This window comes from Mixophyes fleayi, chromosome 11 (genome assembly GCF_038048845.1).
Source record: "Mixophyes fleayi isolate aMixFle1 chromosome 11, aMixFle1.hap1, whole genome shotgun sequence".
NCBI classification, from domain to species: Eukaryota; Metazoa; Chordata; class Amphibia; order Anura; family Limnodynastidae; genus Mixophyes; species Mixophyes fleayi.
The window spans coordinates 77,232,883-77,258,144 of NC_134412.1; the positions used below are offsets into that span (position 1 = coordinate 77,232,883).

General features: G+C 40.6%; 1 protein-coding gene across 1 annotated transcript in view; it reads right to left on the reverse strand.

Annotated features, from left to right (window-relative positions):
• Positions 1-25,262, reverse strand: part of MXRA8 (matrix remodeling associated 8) — a 39,758-nt gene that overhangs the window by 6,098 nt on the left and 8,398 nt on the right. Inside the window, exons 2-9 of the mRNA XM_075189770.1 lie at positions 20,308-20,331; positions 9,413-9,718; positions 7,393-7,494; positions 5,450-5,917; positions 3,953-4,111; positions 2,063-2,093; positions 1,441-1,517; positions 80-157 (exon numbers count right to left, since the gene is read on the reverse strand). Of these exons, the coding sequence (XP_075045871.1) occupies positions 80-157; positions 1,441-1,517; positions 2,063-2,093; positions 3,953-4,111; positions 5,450-5,917; positions 7,393-7,494; positions 9,413-9,718; positions 20,308-20,331 (1,245 nt within the window). The remainder of the gene's footprint in view (positions 1-79; positions 158-1,440; positions 1,518-2,062; positions 2,094-3,952; positions 4,112-5,449; positions 5,918-7,392; positions 7,495-9,412; positions 9,719-20,307; positions 20,332-25,262) is intronic.

Sequence of the window (25,262 nt, forward strand, 5' to 3'; positions counted from 1 at the left end):
GTCCCCTATTATAACAATCAGTCTCTACCCCAGCCACCAATTAGTGGTATGAGAAAATGAAAGCACGGTCTTCACTCACCGAGGTCTAAGTCGATGTTCTTTGGAGTGAAGGTCCTCTCCATGGATGCGCGCTCCTTCAAAATGTTATTTTTATAATCTGGGTCACAAAAAGATATTTATATGAGTTTTCTTTTCAAACAAATTTAGAACCATAAAAGTAAATTTACAGTCTGTTTGTAGTTACGTTTCATTCCCCTTCCACGCCCTGCCGACTGGTATGTTGGTGGCATTATTACCCATAGCATAGTGTTACATGTGTGATTACGCAATAATTTGGTGTGGGCAGAACATTGTGTTACACTGGTGCCATGAAATAAGGTAAAACAGTAAAAAACATGGAAAAATAAGAACCACTTTCAGTATCTAGGGACCGTCTGTATTTTATATTTTGCGCCTGCAGTGTTTGCTAAACTATACACAAGATATTAACCCTTCTGCAGCCATGGCCCGGTGGCAAAACCACACCGCCAATGGTGCCTATGAGCATTTTTCCAGAAATAAGCTTTTTAGCATTTACTCCTCATAAGCAAGTTTAATATTGTGTTTTCTTATGACAGTTGGGGCTTTGTTTTGGCATCATAGTCTTTTGGCTATGAGAGGGGCACAGGAAAGACAGTAGTTCTAGAATGTTTCTGACAACTATAGAGTATAAAGAAAAAGCTAGATAGGAAAAAAAACAACACTATAAGCATGAAATAAACACATAAAGTCTGGTGTATTTTACCCACTCGGCAAGTAAAATGGGACTTGCTCCCAATGGGCCTGATTCATTAAGGATCTTAACTTGAGAAACTTCTTATTTCAGTCTCCTGGACAAAACCATGTTACAATGCAAGGGGTGCAAATTAGGATTTTGTTTTGCACATAAGTTAAATAGTGACTGTTTTTTCATGTAGCACACAAATATCAACTTTAAATTTCAGTGTACAAATACGCTATCAAGTATTTGCGTGCTACATGAAAAAACAGTCAGTATTTAACTTATGTGCAAAACAGAAAACTAATTTGCACCCCTTGCATTGTAACATGGTTTTGTCCAGGAGACTGAAATAAGAAGTTTCTCAAGTTAAGAGCCTTAATGAATCAGGCCCAATGTTATTAGTAGATCAGGAATACAACAGGAACAGGCAGGCTGGTATTTTCCCCCAGAAACCATACCGACCTTAGTTGCATCACAAAAACAGCAAGGATCCTTGGGAAGGGATGCCCAACTATGTATTAATCTAGGGGAAGGGGAGGGGGAGCTTCCTAATGAAATTTAGAATATTGAAGAGGTTGACCCACTTACATGAGCTAAAATACTATTTTTAAATGTATTTTTATGTGTCATTTTCATTATTGTGAATGAGACTCATTTATTTATAAACCTTATTCACGTACCGATTTGAAGATCCTCCTTTTTGTATTGGATAAGGTCAGGAGGTCTCACACAGATCTCCTTCATGTTCACCTCTTTCCTGTAACAAAAAAACAAAAAACAAAATTTGAGAATTTCTCCAATTCCATACCTCCAGACTGTCCCAATATGAGGGGGGTAGTCCTGATTTGAGGGGACTGTCCCGCTGTGTCATTGATCAGGACTTTTGCCCCAATTCCATTTGGGAGGCGTGCCTCACTGATGGGTACCACTTCAATGCTGCGAGTACCCATACTTGCCCACTCTCATGGAATTATGGGAGACTTACGAATTTGCGACGCCCTCATTACTTGTACAACAATAGGTTGGCAGGGATGCACGTATGAGTGGTAGGTGGGTGCAGAATTGAAGGGGTGATTTTAAGGATGGGGATGGGAGTTTGGGGATGGCGCTGCCAGGCATGCCCCCAGGGGACGTGACATGGCGCCAATGTGACGTGACCTTGCCCCCTTCTCAAGCGCCACTGTATATATAGAACAGCTCTCAGTGCCTGAGGATACATTATATATTTAAAATATGGAACAGTGCAGCATCCCTTTAAATTATTCCCTGGCATGGAACTTCAGTGAAGCAGAAATTACTTACCCCTGAGATTTATTCAAGTTGTAGCCATAACCTACAAAGCAAAGAAAATCACAGTATTTAGTAAGTGATTTTTCACCAGACAATGCAACAGCATAATCATCATCATCAATTTATATAGCGCCACTGATTCCGCAGCGCTGTACAGAGAACTCACTCACATCAGTCCCTGCCCCATTGGAGCTTACAGTCTAAATTTCCTAACACACACACAGACTAGGGTCAATTTAATAATAGTAGCCAATTAACCTACTAGCATGTTTTTGAAGTGTGGGAGGAAACCAGAGCACCCAGAGGAAACCCACACAAACACAGGGAGAACATACAAACTCCTCACAGATAAGGCCATGGTCAGGAATTGAACTCATGATCCCAGTGCTGTGAGGCAGAAGTGCTAACCACTAGCATATCTAATGTTACTAGTGGGTCAGTATTCTCCTGGTCTCTTAAAAAATACACTACAAGAGTGGAAACACAATGTTCTGCATACACAGCTGCTCTCCTTCTACTGGTGCTGAGTGCATGGGAGTATTCGGGTCAATATCTCAGAATTGTTGTTGCTTTGTACAGGGGCTGGGTATAATATGCTGCAGAGTCACTATACCACCTAGGTTACTTCCCAAGGCAGAAATAGTCTGCGCATGTGCACAAGTGCTTAGCCAGCGATATTACATGGTGACAGCAGATAGGCGCATGTGTGAGGTGGCTAGTTTCTTCACGTGCAGTGGAACTGAAAGCCCAATAAAAAAAATAAAGCTTAGCAAAAAATAGAATAATAAAAATAAAAAATAGATAAAAAATATTTAAAATAATTAAAAACATATTTTAAAACCTTTAAACAATATAAAAATGCTTTATGCAAAACATTATCGTGAGATGGAGATAACAGAACAGGCATTGCGGTGGTACCTCTGCGATGCTTGTGAAACGGCTTCGTTGGGCAAACCTTTCCGCCAGCCACAGCAGTGTAATTGCCGGCGCTAAACCTTTGTTATACAGGGCGAAGCAAGAAAAGCCCTGTGGCTGAAGAAAACAGTCATAGTCTTTCACCCTTTTTTAGTGTTCCCCCTCATTAGGTAATTTTACCCTCATTTGTGGTATCTCAAGCCTGGTTAAGTCCCCTTGGGTGCTGATGGGCTGACAACGCACTAATCCAGGTCTGGCCAACCTACTGCTCACCAGGTGTTGGGAAAATACAATTCCCAGCATGCCCTGCCAGGTATCGGCTGTCTATCTACTGGCAAAGCATGCTGGGACTTGTAGGTTGGCCAGCCCTGGACCAATCATTTCATACAATAGGTGAGATTACAACATGCTTGGTCACATGACCTCTCCTGGTTTTTACCGCTGACACAAATCCACAAAGTTTATAATAAAACTAATAGGCTCTGATAACTGTGATCATATTTGGCTCTTTTGCTAGATACCTACTTTATTAAATTAAACTAACTGTTATTGTCTGCTTCAAATTTCCACATATTAACCTTTTCTTGCTTGGGTTTTCTTTATCCAGCTAAATTATCGTTACTAATCATAAATGTAAACTTCTATTATTTTTTTTAAAAACGTTTAACTTTCACCACAGTTAGTTTTAAAATCCTTGATGTCAGTGTGCACAGGAAGTACACAGTGCAGAAAAAAACATTTTCCTGGAGCCTTTGAACCCAGTATAATTTAACATGTTTGGGAATTTTGCCACATTATTGAAACTTATTATTTCTTTATATTCATGTAAATGTTTTAAAAGCTTATTAAAACTTCAACATTCCTTCAAATAAAGTGATACAAGGCTGCCAATGATCATTATAATGAAACTGCACTCAGAACGCATGCAGGACAGGGGGCTGCGTGTATCCTGTTTGCTACGTATCACATATTGAATTCCACACTTACCTTTTTTACGATGCTTGCGGGTGATGAGGATCACAGCTGTGAGGAGGAGAAGAAACAACAGTAGGGTTGCCAGGATGTATCCGAGTTGTTGGATGAAATGAAGTCTGTTTTCCGGAATTATAACATTGATCACTTTGTTTTCCCGGACGATGGTGGAGTCTGAGGAGAAAAGTACAGAAAAGAACAAAACAATATGAGATGGCAACAGCTCTAATATCACAGACATATGTCCTGGTTGGCAGGACTGGTGGATCATACCTTACATTAGTAATGCCAAGTGCCCTGTGGTAACATGTTTGAATTAAAGTGCACCCTTCACTTAAACACAACGGAGGCAGCCATTTTATGGGCATGCGTATCAAGTCAATCCGAACCAGTCATTACTGAGGCAGGTAGCATGCATCCTATTGACTCACTAGGAACTAGCGATATCACTGAGGCATTAAGTATTACGATGATGTCACTACTTTGTGAACTGAGAGGCAGCGATCTCACTAATCTATGTCTACTCTACAAAATGGCTGCCTCCACTTTGTGAAGATGAGAAATGTACTTTAAACATGCAAAAAACAAATTTAGATGTGACGGTATGCAAAATGTAAGTGAATAGAATTTGATAGTTCTACAATCAAAGCAATAGGAGAAGTGGCAGCATGGCACACCACTATCTCTCTCTCTCTCTATATATATATATATATATATATATATATATATACTGTCCTAACACAAATTTCACATTGTCTATAATGCACCCTATTCAGGTAAGGTGAAAGAATATTTATTGAATTGGTTGGCTCATTGTTAATGCTAATTCAGACTGAAAAGATCTTCCTTGAATTTAGGCTGAATAATTATGGGTTTTATAGAGGAGATCGTTTCAGCATAAATTCACCAACTTTTTTTTTTGTAGGAAACTATTACGACTAAACCCACCCAATGTATGTCTAGCCATATTTATGAAGAATGATGGTACATTTGTCAGAGAAGCAATATGGCTTTCAAATAAAAAATTAAATTTTTACAATTGGTGATGACTAACTATATGTGAATTAGACAGAGAGATGAGGAATGAGGAATGAATAGTCCGCTAAAAGAGAGATCTATATTTACTGAGAATTGTATTTTACCTACGTTTATGTCATGAAACATCCTATAACAAGGAGTCATGGCCAAAACATTTATGAATGAAAGTTTTCAAATGCATTGATATGGGGAAGAGAGACCTCGGTAGTTATTAAGACTTAGAGGTAGATTTATTAAACATTCTAAAAAGGAAAAGTTGAGATGTTGCCCATAGCAACCAATCAGATTTTAGCTATCATTTATCTAGTACATTCTAGAACATCATAGCTAGAATATCATTGGTTGCTATGGGCAACATCGTCACTCTTCCTTTATTGAAGAATTGATAACTCTCTTGGTGTTTTGTCACCTCAGTGGTTACAATGCAGTATAGCTGCTGAGAATGTTATCATCATACACCAGGTGAGACACTACCTATAGCTGGTGGTGGAGCCATGTTGGTTTTCTTGGGTTCTTCTTCCTTCGGAGGCTCTTTGGGTGGATCGTAAACAGTCAGATAAAAAATCCTGCGTTCGTGGAGCCCACAGTAATGATGGTGCAGGTGACAGGAGTAGGTTCCCTCATCGCCTTTCGCCAAGTCTGATATTAATAGTGAGAAGTCTCCTTGTGCAAAAGATGAATCTGTGACATTCATTTTCCTCCTCATGAAGAGGGGGCCATATGACCGCCGCTCCCCTGAAGCATACATGTCAACCAAGCGGTCAGCTCTGTCATGGGGGATCCCTGGGGCTTGGCGATCCCAGTGTACCACCTGTTGGTCCTCTTCGCGATAGCGGTCAGTCCATATATGGTTCCAGTTCTCACAGGGTAGAACGGCGGTGGAACCAACTAAAGCCACGAGAATGACCTTCTCCCCATCCCAGTATATCTTTACCCTACGTTCTGAAAGAAAACAATAAGAAATACAATTAAACTAAATGGGTTCAGCATGTGATTCCAAATGCTGTAAACAATTCTTACTGACAGTTGTCCTTTTATAAGGTACTTACCTATTCATTAGATACTAATATGGAAATATATTGCCTCAGTGTTGTTATCAGTATAAATTTTTGCAGTTTGCTTTAACACTAATATATCTCCCTCATTTCCACAACTGCCCTCTCTTGATATTTTGAAGTACTAGAAATATGATTAAAGAATGTCCACCTTCCAGCACTTTAGCAATTGTTAATTCTTTAGCCGAAACTAGAATTTCACCGGTTCCGACACATCTCGGCTTCCGGTTGTTGAGCCCTCTATTTCACCAGCATTTTATTTGAGTCCATTGACTAGCTATAGTCCATTTAGCCTTTGATTAGGTCCAATTGCCCCCCTTCGAAAACCCGCTATTACAAAACTGAAGAGATGGTCTGGCTCATCTGAAGGTGGGAAGACAGTGCAGCATTTGACTGGACAGAAGCCACAGCCAATCGAATTGGGTGCTATATATCCTGCACACACTGCATTCTGGGTGGGTTCAATACACCAGGACTGACAGTATCTCGCCTTTCCGTACAGTCACATGAAAAAAGCATTGCATCAGTAACTGTGGGGGCTAAAGTAGAGGGACTCAAATCAAAAGGCTAAATGAGGATGGGGGTAACTGGTTAAAGATGGAGGGGGGGGGGGGGGTGTCCAAAAGGCGACTACGCCTTTAAAAGATTAACTTATATGTAACAATCTGTACATTGCACTATGGGGACTAAGACCATAATCATAATCCCCGTTAAATTGTAAACTTTCGCATGCAAGACCCCTCTCTACTCATGTCTTCTTATCTGTTCCCACTTTATCCACTCAAGTTATTGTATGATGCCTCTTGCGTGTTCTGTATGACACTTCTGTATGACACTTATTATTTTATTTACCTTACTTCTTATTTACAGTATTATGTTTAGTGACTTTATGCTTCAGACGTCCTGTATTTTACCCGTTGATCCTCTATGTCTATTATTATTATTTTATCTTTTTATTTATAAAGTGCTGACACATTACATAGCGGAGTACATTGGGGGGGATCATGACACAACACAAATCCCATACAATGACATAAAAGAGAAGGTAAGATGGTGCTATGCTCTATTTCACCACTGTCAAGAGCTGGAGACTTTTGTGGAGACACATGAATAAACAATAATAATAACAATAATCATCAATGCACGATGAAAGCTGTAATAGATGTTTTCTATGACGTTAGATGTATGCACTTTCTGTCTTTGATAGTTGGCCATGAACATATAAAGCACAAGGCAAGATTTTTTGGGAAATCAGGAAGTTCATAATAATCAAACTGTCTCCCCATCCACTAAAACCACTTCCCTATTGCTATGCATTATACCTTCTATGCTTAGTAAAGCCATAGAACAGAGGATTCTCACCTGACTTGGTGACGTTCAGCTGGACTTTAACCGTCTCATCCAGGTGGCAGTAGTGGTGATGGAGATTACAGGAATACAGCCCTTGATCACTCTGTAATACACCTTTACATAAGGAAACAAACACAGTTTATTAATATTTGGCCATATCCCCAGCAATGGGGTCTCACAAGCTAATACTTGTACAACTGAAATGTCCCTTAAACCAGCATCTACATCAGACTTCATATTCATCAAATGGAAAAAAGAACCTTCGGAATAACTCTACTGGACTATCTATAGGTACTGGACTAACTAAGTATACTGCATTTTGTGACGTTGTAATGTCCTCTTTTGAGTTTACTAAGGCTCTTGTATTTTGAAATAGAAGCACTGGACACATATGTGACAAGTAGTTTTTCTCAGGTCATTAAAGTGTACCCAGCACCTATGCACAGTAGAGGCAGCCATATGTGCAGCACAGTGGCTCAGTGGTTAGCACTACTGCCTCACAACACTGAGTTCAATTCCCGACCATGGCCTTATCTGTAAGGAGTTTGTATGTTTTCCCCGTGTTTGCGTGGGTTTCCTCCGGGTGCTCCGGTTTCCTCCCACACTCCAAAAACATACTAGTAGGTTAATTGGCTGCTATCACAAATTGACCCTAGTCGCTGTCTGTGTGTGTGTATGTTAGGGAATTTAGACTGTAAGCCCCAATGGGGCAGGGACTGATGTGAATGAGTTCTCTGTACAGCGCTGCGGAATTAGTGGCGCTATATAAATAAATGATGATGATGATATGTGAGCCACATGACATCACCAAGTCACGCAATATCTCATGTCTGATGTCACATGTCCCTTGTGATTAGGCTGCATTCTCCTGAACATTGGATCAGACCACATATGGCGGTATTTACTGTTGTGTGCACAGGTGCTATCTAAAACCCTCTCTTGCTGTCTTATACATACATGCCAACTTTTAGAAGTCATGTGACATGTGGCACCATAGCCCCCACTATAAAAAGCCGAAATTCACTGCATTAAATGGAGGGGGCGGAGCCTAATGACACAATTAAGCCCCATCCCCTCCATTCAATGCCGTGAATTTCGGTAAATGCGGGAGCTTTGCCTACTGTTCCGGGAGTCCGTGAGGACTCCCCGAAACTCGGGAGCCTCCCGGGAATTCCGGTAGAGTAGGCAAGTATGGTCTTATAATATAGCAAAAGGAATCCCAGTCCTATGTCTCTGCATTACACGTTATAGATTTTTAGTAACAAACGTTGGGACTGTTCTGGGAAAACAGGCACCAGCTCTTATGTCTGTTGTTTCCAACACTATATGAATATACATTGTGATCATCAGGGGCTTGTGGAGTTTTCGGCAGTGCATTGAAATTTGACCTATATTTTATGTATGTTAAAAAATGATGTTGTCTTTAAAAGCACTTAATATTTTAGCTATATCGATAATTAAAAGTAAGTCGGTAGCGGCGCACGGAGGATTGTCGGGGGGAGGGGGGGGGTTTTCCCCCGCCGACCCAAAAAAAAAAACAGAGAGAGAGCTGCTGCGCATGCGCAGCTGCTCCGTTTCGCCAGCGCTGTCCTATACAGCAGCCGCGGCGCTGTCTAAGAAGCGTCTGCGGCGGTGCTGTATACAATACAGCACCGCCGCGGACGCTTCTTTGACAGCGCCGCGGCTGCTGTATAGGACAGTGGCCACTTAGTTAGCGCAGGGGGGGGGTTTCTAGAGACTCAGAAACCCCCCCTGCGTGCGCCACTGGTCTGTGACATGTGATCATTTGTATTAAATTAAGATAGTGAAAAATCTCATAGTAGAAGCTTGGGCTTCTCGGCTGAACTTATATTAAGCCTATAAATAAAGTACCTAAAGACATGAGCCAGACAAAAGCAATCAAACCAGACTAGTCCTATTTACTTAATCACTGGGAAAGTTCAATACACATCACTAGACAAGTGCCATATAATGGTGTATTGTACTGAAGTATGCACAAGGTATATCCCAGTATGTATATATAGTGTTGTACCTTTTATCACCAAGGAAAAGTTGCCATCTTGGAAAGCAGAGGGTGACACCGATATCCTGCCCTGGTTGTACCCATTATAAATGCGTTGGTCCCCAGCAGAGAACATGTCCAGGAGACGCTCCCCCCGGTACGCCCCTTGACTGCTATACAGGTCCCAGTGTGCGACACGTTGTCTGTCCAGTAGGCTGTCCTGTGTCCATACCATGCGGTAACTCTGGCAGATTAGGTGAGCCTGGGTCCCAGATGGTGCACTGATGTTAGAGACGGACACCACCACGCTCTGTGGATTCTGCTGGCTGGCGGGTACTGTGGAGAAAGGTGCAGATAACACAAAGAGTTACCTTAAGTGAAACAACTGCAATGTAACACACAGGTGATGCTAATATAGGTATAAACTCCTGAATATAATACCTGTATAAAGTGTGAGATCTGATGTCATTGCTTATAATTGATGAGTTTTGATGTCATCACTTTAGAGTTCATAAGAAAAACATGTATAGTATAAAGATCTATGCAAGCCCTAGACTAAATTATTATGGCCATTAGAAGTCACAACGGATTGCCATGACCTGTATAAAAGTATTCTCCACAGGGCCACAATCAAAGGGGTACAGGAGGTACCAGTGTAGGGGGCCCGGACTGACCAGGGGCCCACCATCCAAGACCATTTTTTTTTTACCAACAATCTGTTGAGGCCCTCACTTGTTCTGAGTGGGGCCTCAGGTTTGTAGAAGGGGCTGTGTGAAATTATCGGGGCTAAAGAGGGCAGGCCACGTGATTGGTGTACTTCCTGGTGGCTGGCTCCTCCTCTGGGACTAGACACCAATGAGCTGCTTTTATTTCTAGTCCCACCCCCTCCCCTCTGTCTCCCAACCTTCACCTCTCTTCTCCTATCCCAGTTTTCCCCTCTCCTCCTAATTTATCCTGTCTGCCCCACCTCTCCCCGCTCTACAATGTGGATGTGTGACTGACTCCTGCTGCTTTGGAAGATAGGGAAGTGACAGTGGGGGATTAATTTTATGTTGGGGAGGGGTTTATAATATGTGGGGTGAATATTATTGTTAAGGGTGGAGTGTTATTTTTAATACGTGGGGAGGGTATTAATGTTATGTGGGGTCTGCTGGTTCTAATACTAGTAAAACCTTCCCTACAGTCAGTGATATACAAGATAGCTCTCTCCCTCTCAGTATATGTGTTCATAGAAAGACTAGGCTCTCTCTCTCTGGCAAAGTTTGCACTGGCCGGTGGCAAGTTCTCATGAGGAACATTTGCTGGGAATACCATAGTATTGGAGCATCCACTGAATTTTCACATCTGCCTGGGAGATGTGTGTGTCCCTGGCAGGCCTATGCTTCTGGCTACATCTTGGAATTGTCCTGCCTTAAGGCACTGCGAATACATGTGCTATATATTAAATTCTATGCCCTACACTCCTGTGCTGCACTGTCAATTAAACCTTACTCCTTGGCTTCAATTGGATAAGCAGACAGCTGGCACAGGGAACAACCAAGAAGGGTAGGAAAACAAATATAGGGGTTAATGCATTCTCTACTGCAGTTAAGGTAGGTACACACTACACTGTTTTCGTCCAATAATCGGCTCAAACAGCCTACATACGACCGCTCGTTCAAAAGTCGGGTCAGTGTGTGCAGTGACACGATGGTCGAAAGTCTGCCCAAATAGACGATTATCGCCTCATTTGGTTGGTCGTACCGTTTAATATTTTCGTTCCAATCTGGTTTCCGTTGTGTAGTGTGTATAAACTTCCGACCGATCCACAACAGTGAGTACGAAATTACAGTCATTGCTCACGACAACATGGCTGTAAAAAGTCGCTAACGTGACGTCCGCTCTTCCCTTTCTGGTCCTAAACAAGGCTAGTGTGTATGCAGTGCATGGACCGAGCGATTGGACCATCGGTCGCATGTAAAATCGCTCGGCATAAAAAGTTGGTCAAAATTTCTGTAGTGTGTACACAACTTTAGACGTCATGGAAGAGATCTATGACCATTTGAAATAACAAGACTGTAGCCCAAGGCCAGGTTTCAAAATCAGAGGTGACTTCTAATATTCTAATATAATCACGGTTAATACAGATAATATGTACAGGTGTTTATGCATATATTAACTTGTGAATTATAAAGAACATTAATGTATAATCATTTCTCTTTTGCCTTTCTGAGTACCCAGACCTGATTTATATCACGTGCCAAGTAAAAACTTGCCACATTCTATTGGTGCGAAATTACCACCGGGATTAAAGACTAATGGCAATAAGATAGGACCATTCCTAAGCCTTATGGCACCTCTCCTTTTCTGCCTGTCCTTGTGTCTTCTCTCATCCTCCGTCATCTGTCTTCTCCACCAGTGGCCTTTATCCATTCTACACTGAAGCCACAAATCCCTGATATAGCCCCAGATATTGTCCAATCTTCCCAGATTGCAAAACTCATTGCGCACATCAGCATGAGTGATTAACTGTGATTAAATGTACACTAGATTTGGTGTTGCACATGATCATATTCCTATTTGGAAGGAGAGAAAGTGTTTTGTTTTCGCAGGTATGACAATAGTATCTATGTTCACACTATTCAGCTGCTCAAACCGGGAGCCATAATCAGGTTCAAAGCCCACACTGATGAAGATGATCCTGGGCCACTCAGCTGACCAATCTGCATACACTGCCGGCTGATCTGTCAAGGATCCAGCCATACCAAATTTGCATTCTGCTGTAAAAAAGGGAACATTTTAGCTACTGGCTTAATGGACTTACTCCCTTCCCCACCTAAGCCACAATAGCTTATTAGCTACTATGTGTGAAAATAAATCTTGTCCTTCCCTTTTTCATATTCTACATCCATAGGCAAACCAAGGAGGGGGGGGGGGGTGTCTAGTGCCTGGAAACCCCCCCCCCAAGCCAGGGACACTGTATAATTGAGGTGGCTGAAACTCTGCTTGAAAAGGGAGAGCTGCGTGCACCTAACAGTAGTGCACGCAGCATTGCCCCTGTATATTATAGGGATAGGAAGGGTTGGAGAGCAGCCAAGCACTGTCTAAAATTATAGCCACGCCCCCATGCATGCTGGTCACGCCCACTGGCGGTGTGGTGTGGAAAACCCCTCTACAAATCCTGCGTTTGCCCCTCCACATCCTTCGTTCAGGAAGAGCTATTTACACTAATAATCCCTGTCTGATGATGGCTAGTCAAAATGTAAATTTTACCAACAATGAAGACTGGCGGTTAATGTGTGCTCGTGACCCTATTCACACAGATAGGGAATTTCCCATAATAGCTGTCCATTATATACAAGTAACAAACACAGAAAAAGAGAAATGTTAATATTAATGATGCACATGAGCGGCTTAAGACTGTTAAAGGAAGTCGTTTTTATAACATACTTGCCTACTCCCGGAAACAAGTTTCCGGGAGAGAGGGGGGTGACTGGATGGCGAGAGGAGGCGGGGCGAGACCAAACGCGTCATTTTGGTCCTGCCCTCTGCAAAAACATAATTACCGTTGCGGGGCCAAAATGACGCGATTGGCCTCGCCCCGCCCCCTCCCGCCCTCCAAAATGGTGTGATTCACCGAGAATCGTTGACGCGATTCTCGGTGAATTCCGGGATGCGGAAGAAATGCCAGCTCTCCCGGGAGCCCGGGAGATTGACTCAAATTTCGGGAGTCTCCCAGACTTTCTGGGAGAGTTGGCAAGTATGTTTTATAATTGTGATCAGGAACTAGAAAATCACACAAATCATAAACCCATTTAATTTCCCCCTTTTCACTGGTTAGATCGGGCTCTATGTGAGCACTACAGCCAGCAGTGCGTGTGTTAGACCACTGACCACCACTCTGACCAGTCCTGGAAGGTGTGGGCAACAACCTCCAAAATTTGGCAACATTTTCTGGGGAAGACACTGCATAACCAAATGCTGTATATTTAAAATGAGTAATGAGCTTGGTGATGTTATTGTAGTCAAGGCCATAAGTCAAATTGCGCACGCCTATTGCGGTTGTGGAACTAAGGACATCACAAACTCAGGGAACTTCCAGCTTTGCCTTCTGCTTTGCATAATGTCGGAGTTTAGAAACAGAAAAATGTTGAGGTGTAAAGAGTTAAACTCCGATATTTTGCTTAGTAACAAGAAAGAATTCTAAACTGCTTTAATCAAGAAAGAACTTTTCAGAACACAGATAGGGACTTTCCAAAAGAGAGATAACAGGTACTTTCCAAAAGATAAAAGTAAAGTTATTATTAGCGTCAATGTCTAACATATATGCAACCCTTTTAAGGAAGTGATTTAATACTTCTTTAAATATTATTGGATACATGTTTGAAACTTGTCTTAATGTTATTGGATATTATATTGCATGTGTACAGTCTATATAAGGCCCTATCAACATCTGCACCCTGGTAAGACTTTTAAGGATACTCTCTTCTGTTTTCTGTAGATCTATAAAGAAACATCAACATTCTTCCTGCTTTCTCAGAATTAATCATTTGCATGACACTGCACTTGGATATAGTCTTTGGAATAGGAAATGGTTCATTTAGCAAGATATATTGTTTGTATTTTGCTAATTTTTGATATGGTATATCAAATCTTGAGGGACTTGATTGAAATTCAAAATGCCTCCCCAAAAACATAGCAATAAAACTGAAACAGGTAAATATCTGTACAAGTGCTAGAAGTGACTGATTCACACATTGGTTAACCAGATGGCAGAACTATGAACTATAATTTGTCACAAGATGCAAGGTCATGCTTGCTGCCTGCCTACTTTTATTTCATTTCCACCAGGAGATCCAGGAGGAGGGGGCGTGGTGAAAGGGGGTGGGCAGGGCCAATTGAGCCACTTTGGCCCCGCCTCCAGTGACAAATCGCCATTTTGTCGTGGGGGCGGGGCCAGAATGGCGCAATTGCCTGCTCTCCCAGGAGTCTGTAGACCTACCCGGAATTTTGGAGTCTCCTGGACATTCCGGGAGAGAAGGCAAGTATGTGCAAGCTGCTTGCATGCACAGCCTGAGTAAGACCCCATGGAGGCCCTAGACAAGATACTGGTTTGGGCCACCTTCACCCTTACGGTTGTAAAATAAAAAAACAAACACATGCAATCAGGTGATCTGGGACCCTCAGTTTTTACTGCATCCTAGACAGAAGCCTAGGTTGCCTAATGAATAATTTGGCTCTGCCTGTATGAGGTAATCTTTATATCTAAGTGTGTTTTGCATTCACTGACTGTTCTAAACTCACTTGTGAAATAAGTCATGTAAGAGAACACTGTAAACACACCAGAGAGGAACACAAGAACACAATACAATATCAGTGATTCATATTTTTCAAATCATTATATATTTAAACACGTAAGCACAATTATCTTTTTTTGTTCGGTATATTTTGGATTGATTAAAGTGTTTTGTTTCTTAAGTTTTGGGCTAGCTTGCAATGCAGCTATAATTTTGTTAGAATGTCCTAGGGGCTTGAAAACCATTAAAAAGTTCCTTGAAAGGTAATTATGACAAACTGACGACTGAAATTATAGTGTCTATTGTTTACAAGTTAAGACATCTCACATTAGAAGGATTGTGTTTGAGAAACATTTCAGTTGGGCAAAAAGCAACGTTTAACAAGCACTCTAAAAATAAATGTTAACGTATATAAAAGAGCTACTATAAAATAATAATCACAAACAAACATACTTGCCAACAATTTAGATCTCCCCTGTGGGAGATTCTGGTACAGAATGCATGGGCGTGGCCACACAAAATGCATCCTCACCCCCAGGCCCCCCTGTTCGCTGTGAATTTACATAAAGTCCCGCCTCCACCCACTTTACTAGGGGAGGTCAGCTGGTAAGTGTGGCAGGGGCGTCCCCTGTCGCAATCCGTGGAATAGCATGGTAGGGGTGGGGCATAACAATGTGAACTGCGTCATTAAGCTCCGCCTCCACTGGGAATCCGAGAGAATGTCTACTCTTCCAGCGCAATTTGGGAGCCTCCCATGATATTTAAGGAGAGTAGAAAAGTATGATCTGAATACATGTAACAAATAATAATTAAATTCAAGATCAATGGCACTACACAAGAGGGACTGAAACTCTAACCCAAACAATGGATCCACATTTCATTTAGAATCTTCATGATCCTCTTTTTGCAAAACTATTGCTCCCCACCAAGTCATTAATGACATCTTAGCATAACTTCGACCAATGCTGTATTTTCAGTTTTATAAAATTAATATGCTGCATGATAAATTCAAACCTAAATTATGCCACCAAAGTGGATTTTCAGAAGTGATCTGGGACCCATGATAAAAAAGCGTAAGAATTCCTGCCATTATCTACATGTAACATAAAATAGTATTTTGTAGAATAATTATTTGGAATATTTTAAGACCAACTAAACCCAAAAGCAAGTTGTTTTATAGGAAAAAGCTTTGGATAATGTAACACCCCCTTTTTATGAATGGGACTTAGCCATAAGAAGTGTGGGAGAGTGAAAGCCAAAGAGGAAGACTCTGGAACCCAGCGATGGTGAGAGAAGTCAGAGGTACTGCTGCGATCCGCAGGGAAAATAATGCGATGTCACCAGGGATTTAAATTTAGCAGGAAATCCTTGGGACCTGAAGGGAAGATCTGTCTCAGGTCTCCCCTGCCTGTCAGCACAGTTAGATCTGGTGTAACCTGTATCTTGTCATCTGCTTTAGATCCAAGCTACACACTGAGAAGGTCATGTTGAGTTGTATACAAATTGCATTTTCACCATACAATACACATTTTTACTTCTGAGCATATGCACAAATCACTTGTTTTGGGACTAGTGCTTTGTGCACTTGCGCAGAAGTAAAAAAAATGCAAATTATACAAATAGCACAGCAGACTTTTGTCAGGGTGACACCAGGCAACGCTTGCTCTAGCTAAACACAGTTCCACCTGCCTAGTCACCGGCCAACTAGCTGTCATCGGTTGCCTCGTCCACAAGAACAGACACTGTTTTATGCTTCACATAAGTACTACAAACCAATCACAGAAAACAACAAACCAATTACACCCATGTGGTGCACCTGTGTGTTTGCTGCAAGAGAAAGCAATTGGAAATTTAACCCTGTCTGCAGCCTGTTCCTGCAGAGTCCTTGGGTTTCTACCTAACCATATACAGGAGAGGTGTGGCAAATAAGCCTCTTTATCACAATATATATATATATATATATATATATATATATATATATATATATATATATATATTCTAAATGAGAACCTTCATTCGCCTTAACAAAAATATTGAAAAGAAAACAGGTGCTCTAAGTAAAATTATATGCAAACTTTAACCTTGCCAAATCAGATAGTGTGAAGCAAAGACAGCACTGCCTAATATTCTTCCAAATTTTTATTGTGTGGAATTTCAGACTTGGATAGGTCAGTAGCTGGATTTATACACTTATTATTATCATAAGCCATCTAAATTCCAATATGATGTCTTCATTGCAGGCGTGGGTAACTGGCAAAGGACTGAAAAGCAAAATACAGCCTGAGGACAAGGTCTGTCTACATAAAGACACTTTCTAGCACAATGAATATAAATACAGAATCATTTGCTCTCCTTGCTAGTTTGTATTAATTCTTAACTATAACATTTTGCATAAATATGCTATTACTAATGTTACTATGATTGTTGATATTATGTTATTTTTATACACACTAAGGGTCGTTTACTAACATTGTTCAAAGGTGCAAATTTGTATTAAACCAGCAAATCAAAGCAATTAGCTTTTATCCTAAGCCAAGTTAGACAATGAAATATCTGATGGATTACTAGGGTTTGTACTAGTAAATAATGCTAAGTAAGGGTCATATACCTGCAATGGTTTGAGGCACATATCTCAACTGTCCTGAAAGTACCGATTCGCTGACCCACATGGATTATGTGTACTGACCCCAAAAGGGGGTCAAAAAGTTGGCGTGGTCGGGTGGACTAGGGCACATGTTAGGTGAATTGTTGGCAAGGTTTACATGTATAGGGGTCTAGTCTTTTTTTTGTCTTGATTTTACCTGGATTAACATTGAGTGGTCTTTATTACTTGTGTCACTTCTGTGTGTCTGAAGGCTTTTACTGTGTTGGTTGTAGTGCATCTAGAAATGTGCTTTCATGCAAAACTGGAAGGTGCAACATTAGAATTACAGGATGAGGCCAATCTACAGCTAAAAGTCTGGATCACTTGCAAAGAGCAGGGGTAGGGGGCACCACAGCTCTATAAATATGTGCCCTCCCCCCCATTTGTATCATTTAATTCATATAGTCCCATAAAATGAAATACTGTTTTTGCAGTGGGTGCACTAGTGTACCTTATCTATACTCAGCAAGCAATGCACTCGAACTGTTCAACTCCTATCAGCCAGTGCAAACTTTTGTGCTCCCTTCAGACGCCATTAGCTTGGCCGCCAATTCCGTGTGCTTTCCCATACAAGTAGGCGCATTTGCACAAAAGTAGGCGCATAACATCACAGAACGGCATTCTCACTGTGGTAATAGCACTTTTGCATAGATGTAAGTGATGGCTGGTATTTTCTCCTTCTGGGTTGGTGCTGTAACCACAGACAGTGACGGAACTACAGGTGGTACAGGGAGCCTAGAGGTAAGGGGGGCTGGCAGTGACAGGCCGATACACTTTTAAGGGCCCTTACGCTCCCTCTTAGGTCCCCTCACTCCCCCTGAGAACTCCACTCTACTCTCAGGAGAGCAAAGAATAGGCCCCTTCTGAGCGGACCCCGTATGCTTATAAAAGGGCCCCACTCTGCTGTTTTGAGAACAGAGCTGGGGGCCATTCCTGGCAATGCACTCTTCCACTGTTGCACTGTTAGAGGCAGGAGGGCTAGTACAGCACTGATTAAAGGATGTTACAGTTTAAATGGGAAAATAACTACCTAAATGTATGGAATACTATATGGACTGCAAATGTGTACATGTGAAAACAAACTATTATTCCATCAAGTTTAACATATAACAGTGGGCCACAATATCGATGAAATGAAATCCACAGTGGACAAATAATACTACTTAGAAGCTATACTATTTAAAGCCATAGATCTGTACATATAAGTGCTGTTCGAATTGAATACAGGTGGTGGGAACTTATAACTAACAACTCATTTAGCCCAGAGACAAATTAAGCCTTAAATATAATACCTATGTGGTCTTCAAGGTGATTAAATACAGTATTCATTGCATGCACCCAGATGTCATTTATTTTTCAGGGATAAGATTCAAATTGAATCTTATGAGATATGAGACATATGTCACAATTAAACAGAGGAAACACCAGACATTGTAGTTTTTACTGCAATTTTACTTTACACTTATTTTTTTCACAAATTTAGTACTACATCATTTATTTGTTTTTAATATTTTGCTGCTTGCAAACCAGTTTTTTTTGTCAGACACTGATTTTAATGGATGTATAATAAAGATTACATTTTTTAATCATATAAAGACCCATTCTTGGTGGGTAAATTTATCAAGCTGCGAGTTTGAAAAAGTGGAGATGTTGCCTATAGCAACCAATCAGATTCTAGTTATCATTTATTTAGTGCTTTCTAGAAAATGACAGCTAGAATCTGATTGGTTGCTATAGGCAACATCTCCACTTTTTCAAAGCCACAGCTTGATACATTTACCCCCATTGGCGTGCACCTACCAAATACACTTCTTTCTTTTTTCTCCGTTCCTTGAGTAGTAAACCAAAATGTTTAAGGCCGCACCTCCTGGTTAACATATTTGACTCAAACTGGGTGAAAATTTGAAAACTGCAAGAGTATGTGCAATATAAATAAAAAATATTATTTCCCTTGGATGATACCCAGTTCGTATAGAGTACTTTTTTGTACTGTTCCAATCCTGACAATAAATGTTAGCAGAGTGCGTTTATGTCTTCGGCTCAGCAGGACAGATCCCTAACCCCAACCTTCACATATGTACACGTGTGTAATTGCAAATATGCTGTTAAAGCATGTAGATTGTGCATCATATTGTTTTTTAAAAAAGATAATTTTAGACCCTGGGAGCATTGTCTATAGATAATACTTAATTAAATTTCAGTTACACAAAAAATATAATAGCTTCCCATAATATTAATAAATACTATACAGAAATAAGGTTATTGGTAGGGAATAACTTTTATTTATATAGCAATGAACATTTAATGAAAAAACAAATGAACATAATATATTATGTATATTTAGTTCTCCAAATGTTTTATTCAATATAATTATCAATTAATGAATAATTCCCCTTAGCAAGCTTAATACACACCACCTAATTTGCCATTTTGTTTTGCTATATAACACCAACACGCTCCATTGTCATATATTGTCAGATCTACACTGGCTGTTCCTAAAGTCCAGAGTAGAGTACACTTTTCCTCTTAGTCCTTAAAATACTTTCTTGTCAGACTACCCAATTATCTGAACATACTTCTTACCCTGCAGCTAACAGCACTTATCACCTAAGATCTACTTCCAGAAGACTGCTAATGGTCCTAAGTTCCTTAATATGGTATCTGGGTCTTCTGCTTCTCCTACTGAACTTCCCATTTTTGGAACAACCTAGCTTAAGTCACTTGACCCACGTCTGCGATCTTTCAAAACGTCTATTATTCGGCTTCATAAACATGTTTGTAATTGCAATGCTTAATGCCTTTTGTATGTAATTATGTCACAACCATATATGATGTATCCAGGACATACATGAAAATGAGAGGACACTCTCAATGTATTTCTTCCTGGTAAAATACTTTATAAACAAAGAAAAAAATAATAATACATGACAAATATTTATATTTTCATATAAAATGTTTAATATTATTATTTTGCTCCCAACATATTCTGAGCAGAGGTTCCTTACCTGAGTATAAATATGCAACTGGACCTGCAAAACAAACAAACACATATTAGACTACATACCAATAGTTTATGTCTGCATTTATAGTGGGTAATATGACCATGTTTTCATGCAACATTCTGCAGTTTCAATGTAAGAAAGTTTAAATACTATTCAACAACAGAAGCAAAAACTGCATGGCTGCACTGATCAGCTCAGATGTTCAAAGTATAGGACAGGGCTGTACAATGCTCAATGTTCAGCCAATTTTTCCTAGCAAAAATACGGAGGAGTGTTTCGGTCTGGGTTCATATTTCTTGCCCGTGTAGACCACTTTTTTCGGTGCCAACCAAAACTTAAGCAGGACCGCTGCAGCAGCACTTTAAACTTACCCAGAATCCCATCTGCATATAAATAAATATTCAAATTATTCATTTAAAGTTTTGATAATTAGAATTATTTTCAGACTATATACCAATAGTTTATGCTGGGTAACATTACCATGCCTTCATGTAACACTATGCAGTTTTAATGTCAGAGGGCTTGATTCATTAAGGAAAGTTAAGCAAAATTAAGCAAGTGAGACAAATCAATGTTGCATTGGAGGGGGAGGTAAATTTAAAATGTGATGGCAGATTTATAGCTGGGGTAGGGCATGTCCTAAATCAACTTTAAATTTCAGTGTCCAAATAAGCTATCATGTATTTGTGTGCGACATGAAAAAACACAGTATTTTCCTTATGTGCAAAATAATAAACTAACTTGCACCCCTTGCATTGCAAAATGGTTTTGTCCAGAAAACTCGTGTAAGAAAACTTACTCAAGTTTTTGCTTAACTTTCTTTAATGAGTCAGGTCCAGAAAGTTTAAATACTATTCAACAGTATAAACAATTCATTACATTAGTAAGAAGTAAAACAAATTAACAATGACTATTCAAAGAAATGTGCTTTGTCAGTCTGCGGCCCTATCCCTATTGTGACCCTGGGTCGAACCACCATATCATGAAGGAAAACAACCACTTCCAGGTAAGTCAGTGACCTCACACACAGCGGAGGTCGACAGCCATCTTGGTTTTCCACATTGTTTGGTCAAAACTGATCAGCTCAGAATTTGATTTGCTATTCGCAGTGAATTGTATCATTTTGGTCCCGCCCCCAATCAAAATAACGGTTTTGCATCATTGCACCATGGGGCAGTGCCAAAATGACGCTATTTGTCGCTCCCTATCACCCACTCAATCCTCACACTTCACCTCCGCACCGGGACCTAAAAAGTTGGAGTAAAAAGTTGGCAAGTGTAAGGTACCATTTTGAGTATAAGATGGGACCCAAAGGCCGCATGCGCTGAAATTCAAGTGCTTTTTACAGAGTGGAAATAGCTCCACGTTGCTCCACATGGCAAAGAAGTTCCCTAAATGTGCCCCTCTCATCACCTCTTTATCTCATTTCATTAATCTCACGCCACAAAATGAAATCCTCTGCTCCTCCGCCATCTTGCGCCGTACACCCATGCTCTGTGACTGAAACTTAGGCCATACTTGCCTACTTTTAGGCACTGAAATCCGGGAGATCCCGGACAGGGGCCGTGACCAGAGGGCGGGAGGGAGTGGGGAACGATCAATTGAGTCATTTTGGCCCCGCCCCCGGTGTCAAAAATGGTGTTTTGATGCGGAGTGCGGGGCCCAAATGACGTGATTCACAGCGAATCGCATTATTTTGCCCAGGTATTTGCCAGATGCGGGAGAATTGCCTGCTCTCCCGGGATTCCGGGAGACTTACCCGGATTTCGGGAGTCTCTCGGGGATTCCGGGAGAGTTGGCAAGTATGATATAAGAGCAATTGAGGGACACTAATTTTGTTAAAGGAGCATTACTTTTTTACTAATTTTCTCAACATTTGCGCTATTTGCCTATTAAACAATGAGAGATTTTGTGCTGCAGCTCTCTAGCCTTATTATTTTAGGTTTAGTTTTCATCTAAAGGCTTTGGACTAAGACCAGTGAGATGTTTGGATGTGGTCATAACTCTGTTGAAAGCAGAGAGAAGAATGTATAGGGCACAGGCGTGCTCTACATCAGTTATCCTATAATTATGATCCTATTATCCTGCAAAGTGCTTACACTGCTGTATTACACGCTGTAGGAACACCAAGGTATAATAACACAGGGGCAACCGGTTATTATAATCCTCCACCACAGCACAAGGCTTCTGTAAGGATCTGTGCTGTAATGTTTTGTGTGGCTCTATGCTGAGATATAATAAGTCTGAGTATATGGGTTTGCCATAAACCTGACAACTTTTACGTATATATAAGCACACTGTATATATATATATATATATATATATATATATATATATATATATATAAGCACATTGTAGTATTACAAATATACTGTATATGTAAAGGTTTGCATTATATTCTCATTATTTTATTTTAAGAAGCTGTTTACTCATCACTTCCTCAAAATAAAGTAAATGCTATTATCATAGCTGTTTATAAATGCTATTGATGTCAATATGGCTCTCTTCACACAAGGTATGTGTATATGTATATATGCAAAACAAAAATGAGGCTATATACTTTCAATGTGTATTGAACTATATATTTTAAATGTTATTCAAGAGATAAGAAAAGTATCTTATACATAGAATGTATTTTGGGACACCTTTTATCCGCGGGTGGGAAATTTGGGGGGTATTGGTGTTCACTGCTTTGAACGGGTACTGCAAATGGTATTTGGAGGGGAGTATGCAACAGACTAGCACAGTGTTGGCTAACCTGTGACACTCCAGCTGTTTTGAAACTACAAGTCCCCTACCCTTCCAGCAATAAGCTGCTATATATTGGCAAAGCATGCTGGGACTTGTAGTTTCACAACACCTGGAGCGTCAGCCAACACTGGACTAGCACTTCAAAAGTGCTAGGCATGCCCTGTGGTGTGTGGCAACGCCCCCTTATAATGTGGCCGTGCCCCCATCGTAATTTGGCACCACCCCATCCCGCTGGCAGACAGACTAGTGTTGGGAAGTATTGCCTATGAAAACGATAGTGCCTGAGGGGTGCAGCATTTAGCTTGCTCCGATGGGAGGAGCTTCCCGCCACAGATCATTTAAATCTAAATGTGGGCTGGGCCTCACGTTACGTCCACATGCGATAAATGACGTGTTGCGGGAAGAGATATTACAAATATATTTAGCAAAGAGAGGGTGCATTTAGGGGAGTATTGCAGAGAGTTTTTTGTGGTGCGTGAAGGAGAAATACTGGGTTGGAGTAACTTGTTAATTCATCATCATCATCATCATTTATTTATTTATATAGCACCAACATATTCCGTAGCGCTTGATTCATCCTTTACCAGTGATACAAACACTGGTCCACTCAGTTGGACTACCCACACGGGCTAAAAGTTGCCAGCCAGCCCCTTAGCTTGGTACAGAAATTATCTAAACAAATCACATCTAAACATTGGGGAGAGAGAATGCTGAATAAAATGTAGACTTTACTTGGAAATACCCTTTTTAACCATAAGGCAGCACAACATAAATAACAATGTTTGTAAATTAACTTATCAGTTGAAGAAAAGTAGTTTAAAACAATAAATTGTGTGGTAATTTAAGTAAATGTTATGGTATTTTCCTTTCAAGACCTGCACAAACATTTCGGGGACTGCACTATTCAGCAAATCGAGTATCTAGCAAGAAGGGAAACATGACTGAGGCATGATACACAAAGTGGCACAAAGTACCTCATGCCTCAGTGATGTCATTAGGTTCTGATAAACTGATATTCATTTGAATACTGAATGAACTTATAAAATAGCTTCCTCTAATTGTCATGTGAACAAATGGCATTTTACACATCTTACGTCTACTGTCACTGAACGTCCGGGAGACTCCTGAATTTCAAGGAATCCTCCTGGATTGTGGACTGCCCTCCAGGATCCTGACTCTCCGCTTAAAAAGAGGGCGGGACCTGATGAAATGATTTGAGTTGTCAAGTGGGTCACGTGATGACATAATTCGCGCTGTCACGCCCCCCCCCCCCTACACTTGCCCTTTGAGGGGAAAGCAAGTATAACTTTACATTAAATCATATACTCAGACATGAGAATACTCTAATTTTTTAAAGCAAGTCTTTTAAATGTATGGATTCAAATATAGGGAGGACATTTTAATCAATTTTGAAACTTGTATTGTTTATTAATTTACTGTTTCAGGTTTATGCATACACTGTTACAGACATATACAGCTCAGGTCAGCCATGTTCATGGTATAGAGCAAATAATGATTCTTATATCCCTCATTACTTGAAGAAAAACACCTATTGTCAGCAATGTCTATTCATTCCATCGGTAGCCTTTACTATGTGTAAATAGTTTAAATTGAACGCAGATGGCTGCTAAACTGCAACTAATAAACTCTATTTTCCTATTGGTTTCGCAATAAACCTTAAAAATTCCTTTCTCCCCCATCTCCACCATCAAAGTCTCATTTTATTAAACTACAGAAGCATGTAGGCTCTTTTTTCTGCCCCCCCCCCCCCCCCCGTTTTCTTTCCATTTCTCAACAAGTCTAGCCGAGTTAACATGAAAATAATACTGTTTCTGTCGCACTACATAGACTAACAAATGTTTATCTAAAACTGCATAAGCACACAAACAAAGTAAGCACTGTAGCATAATTCAAGATTAATACATGATACAGTACTTCTGCCTCACAGCGCTGGGGTCATGAGTTCAATTCCCGACCATGGTCTTATCTGTGTGGAGTTTGTATGTTCTCCCTGTGTTTGCCTGGGTTTCCTCCAGGTGCTCTGGTTTCCTCCCACACTCCAAAAACATACTGGTAGGTTAATTGGCTGCTATCAAATTGACCCTAGTCTCTCTTTCTGTCTGTGTGTATGTTAGGGAATTTAGACTGTAAGCTCCAATAGGGCAGGGACTGATGTGAGCGAGTTCTCTGTACAGCGCTGCGGAATT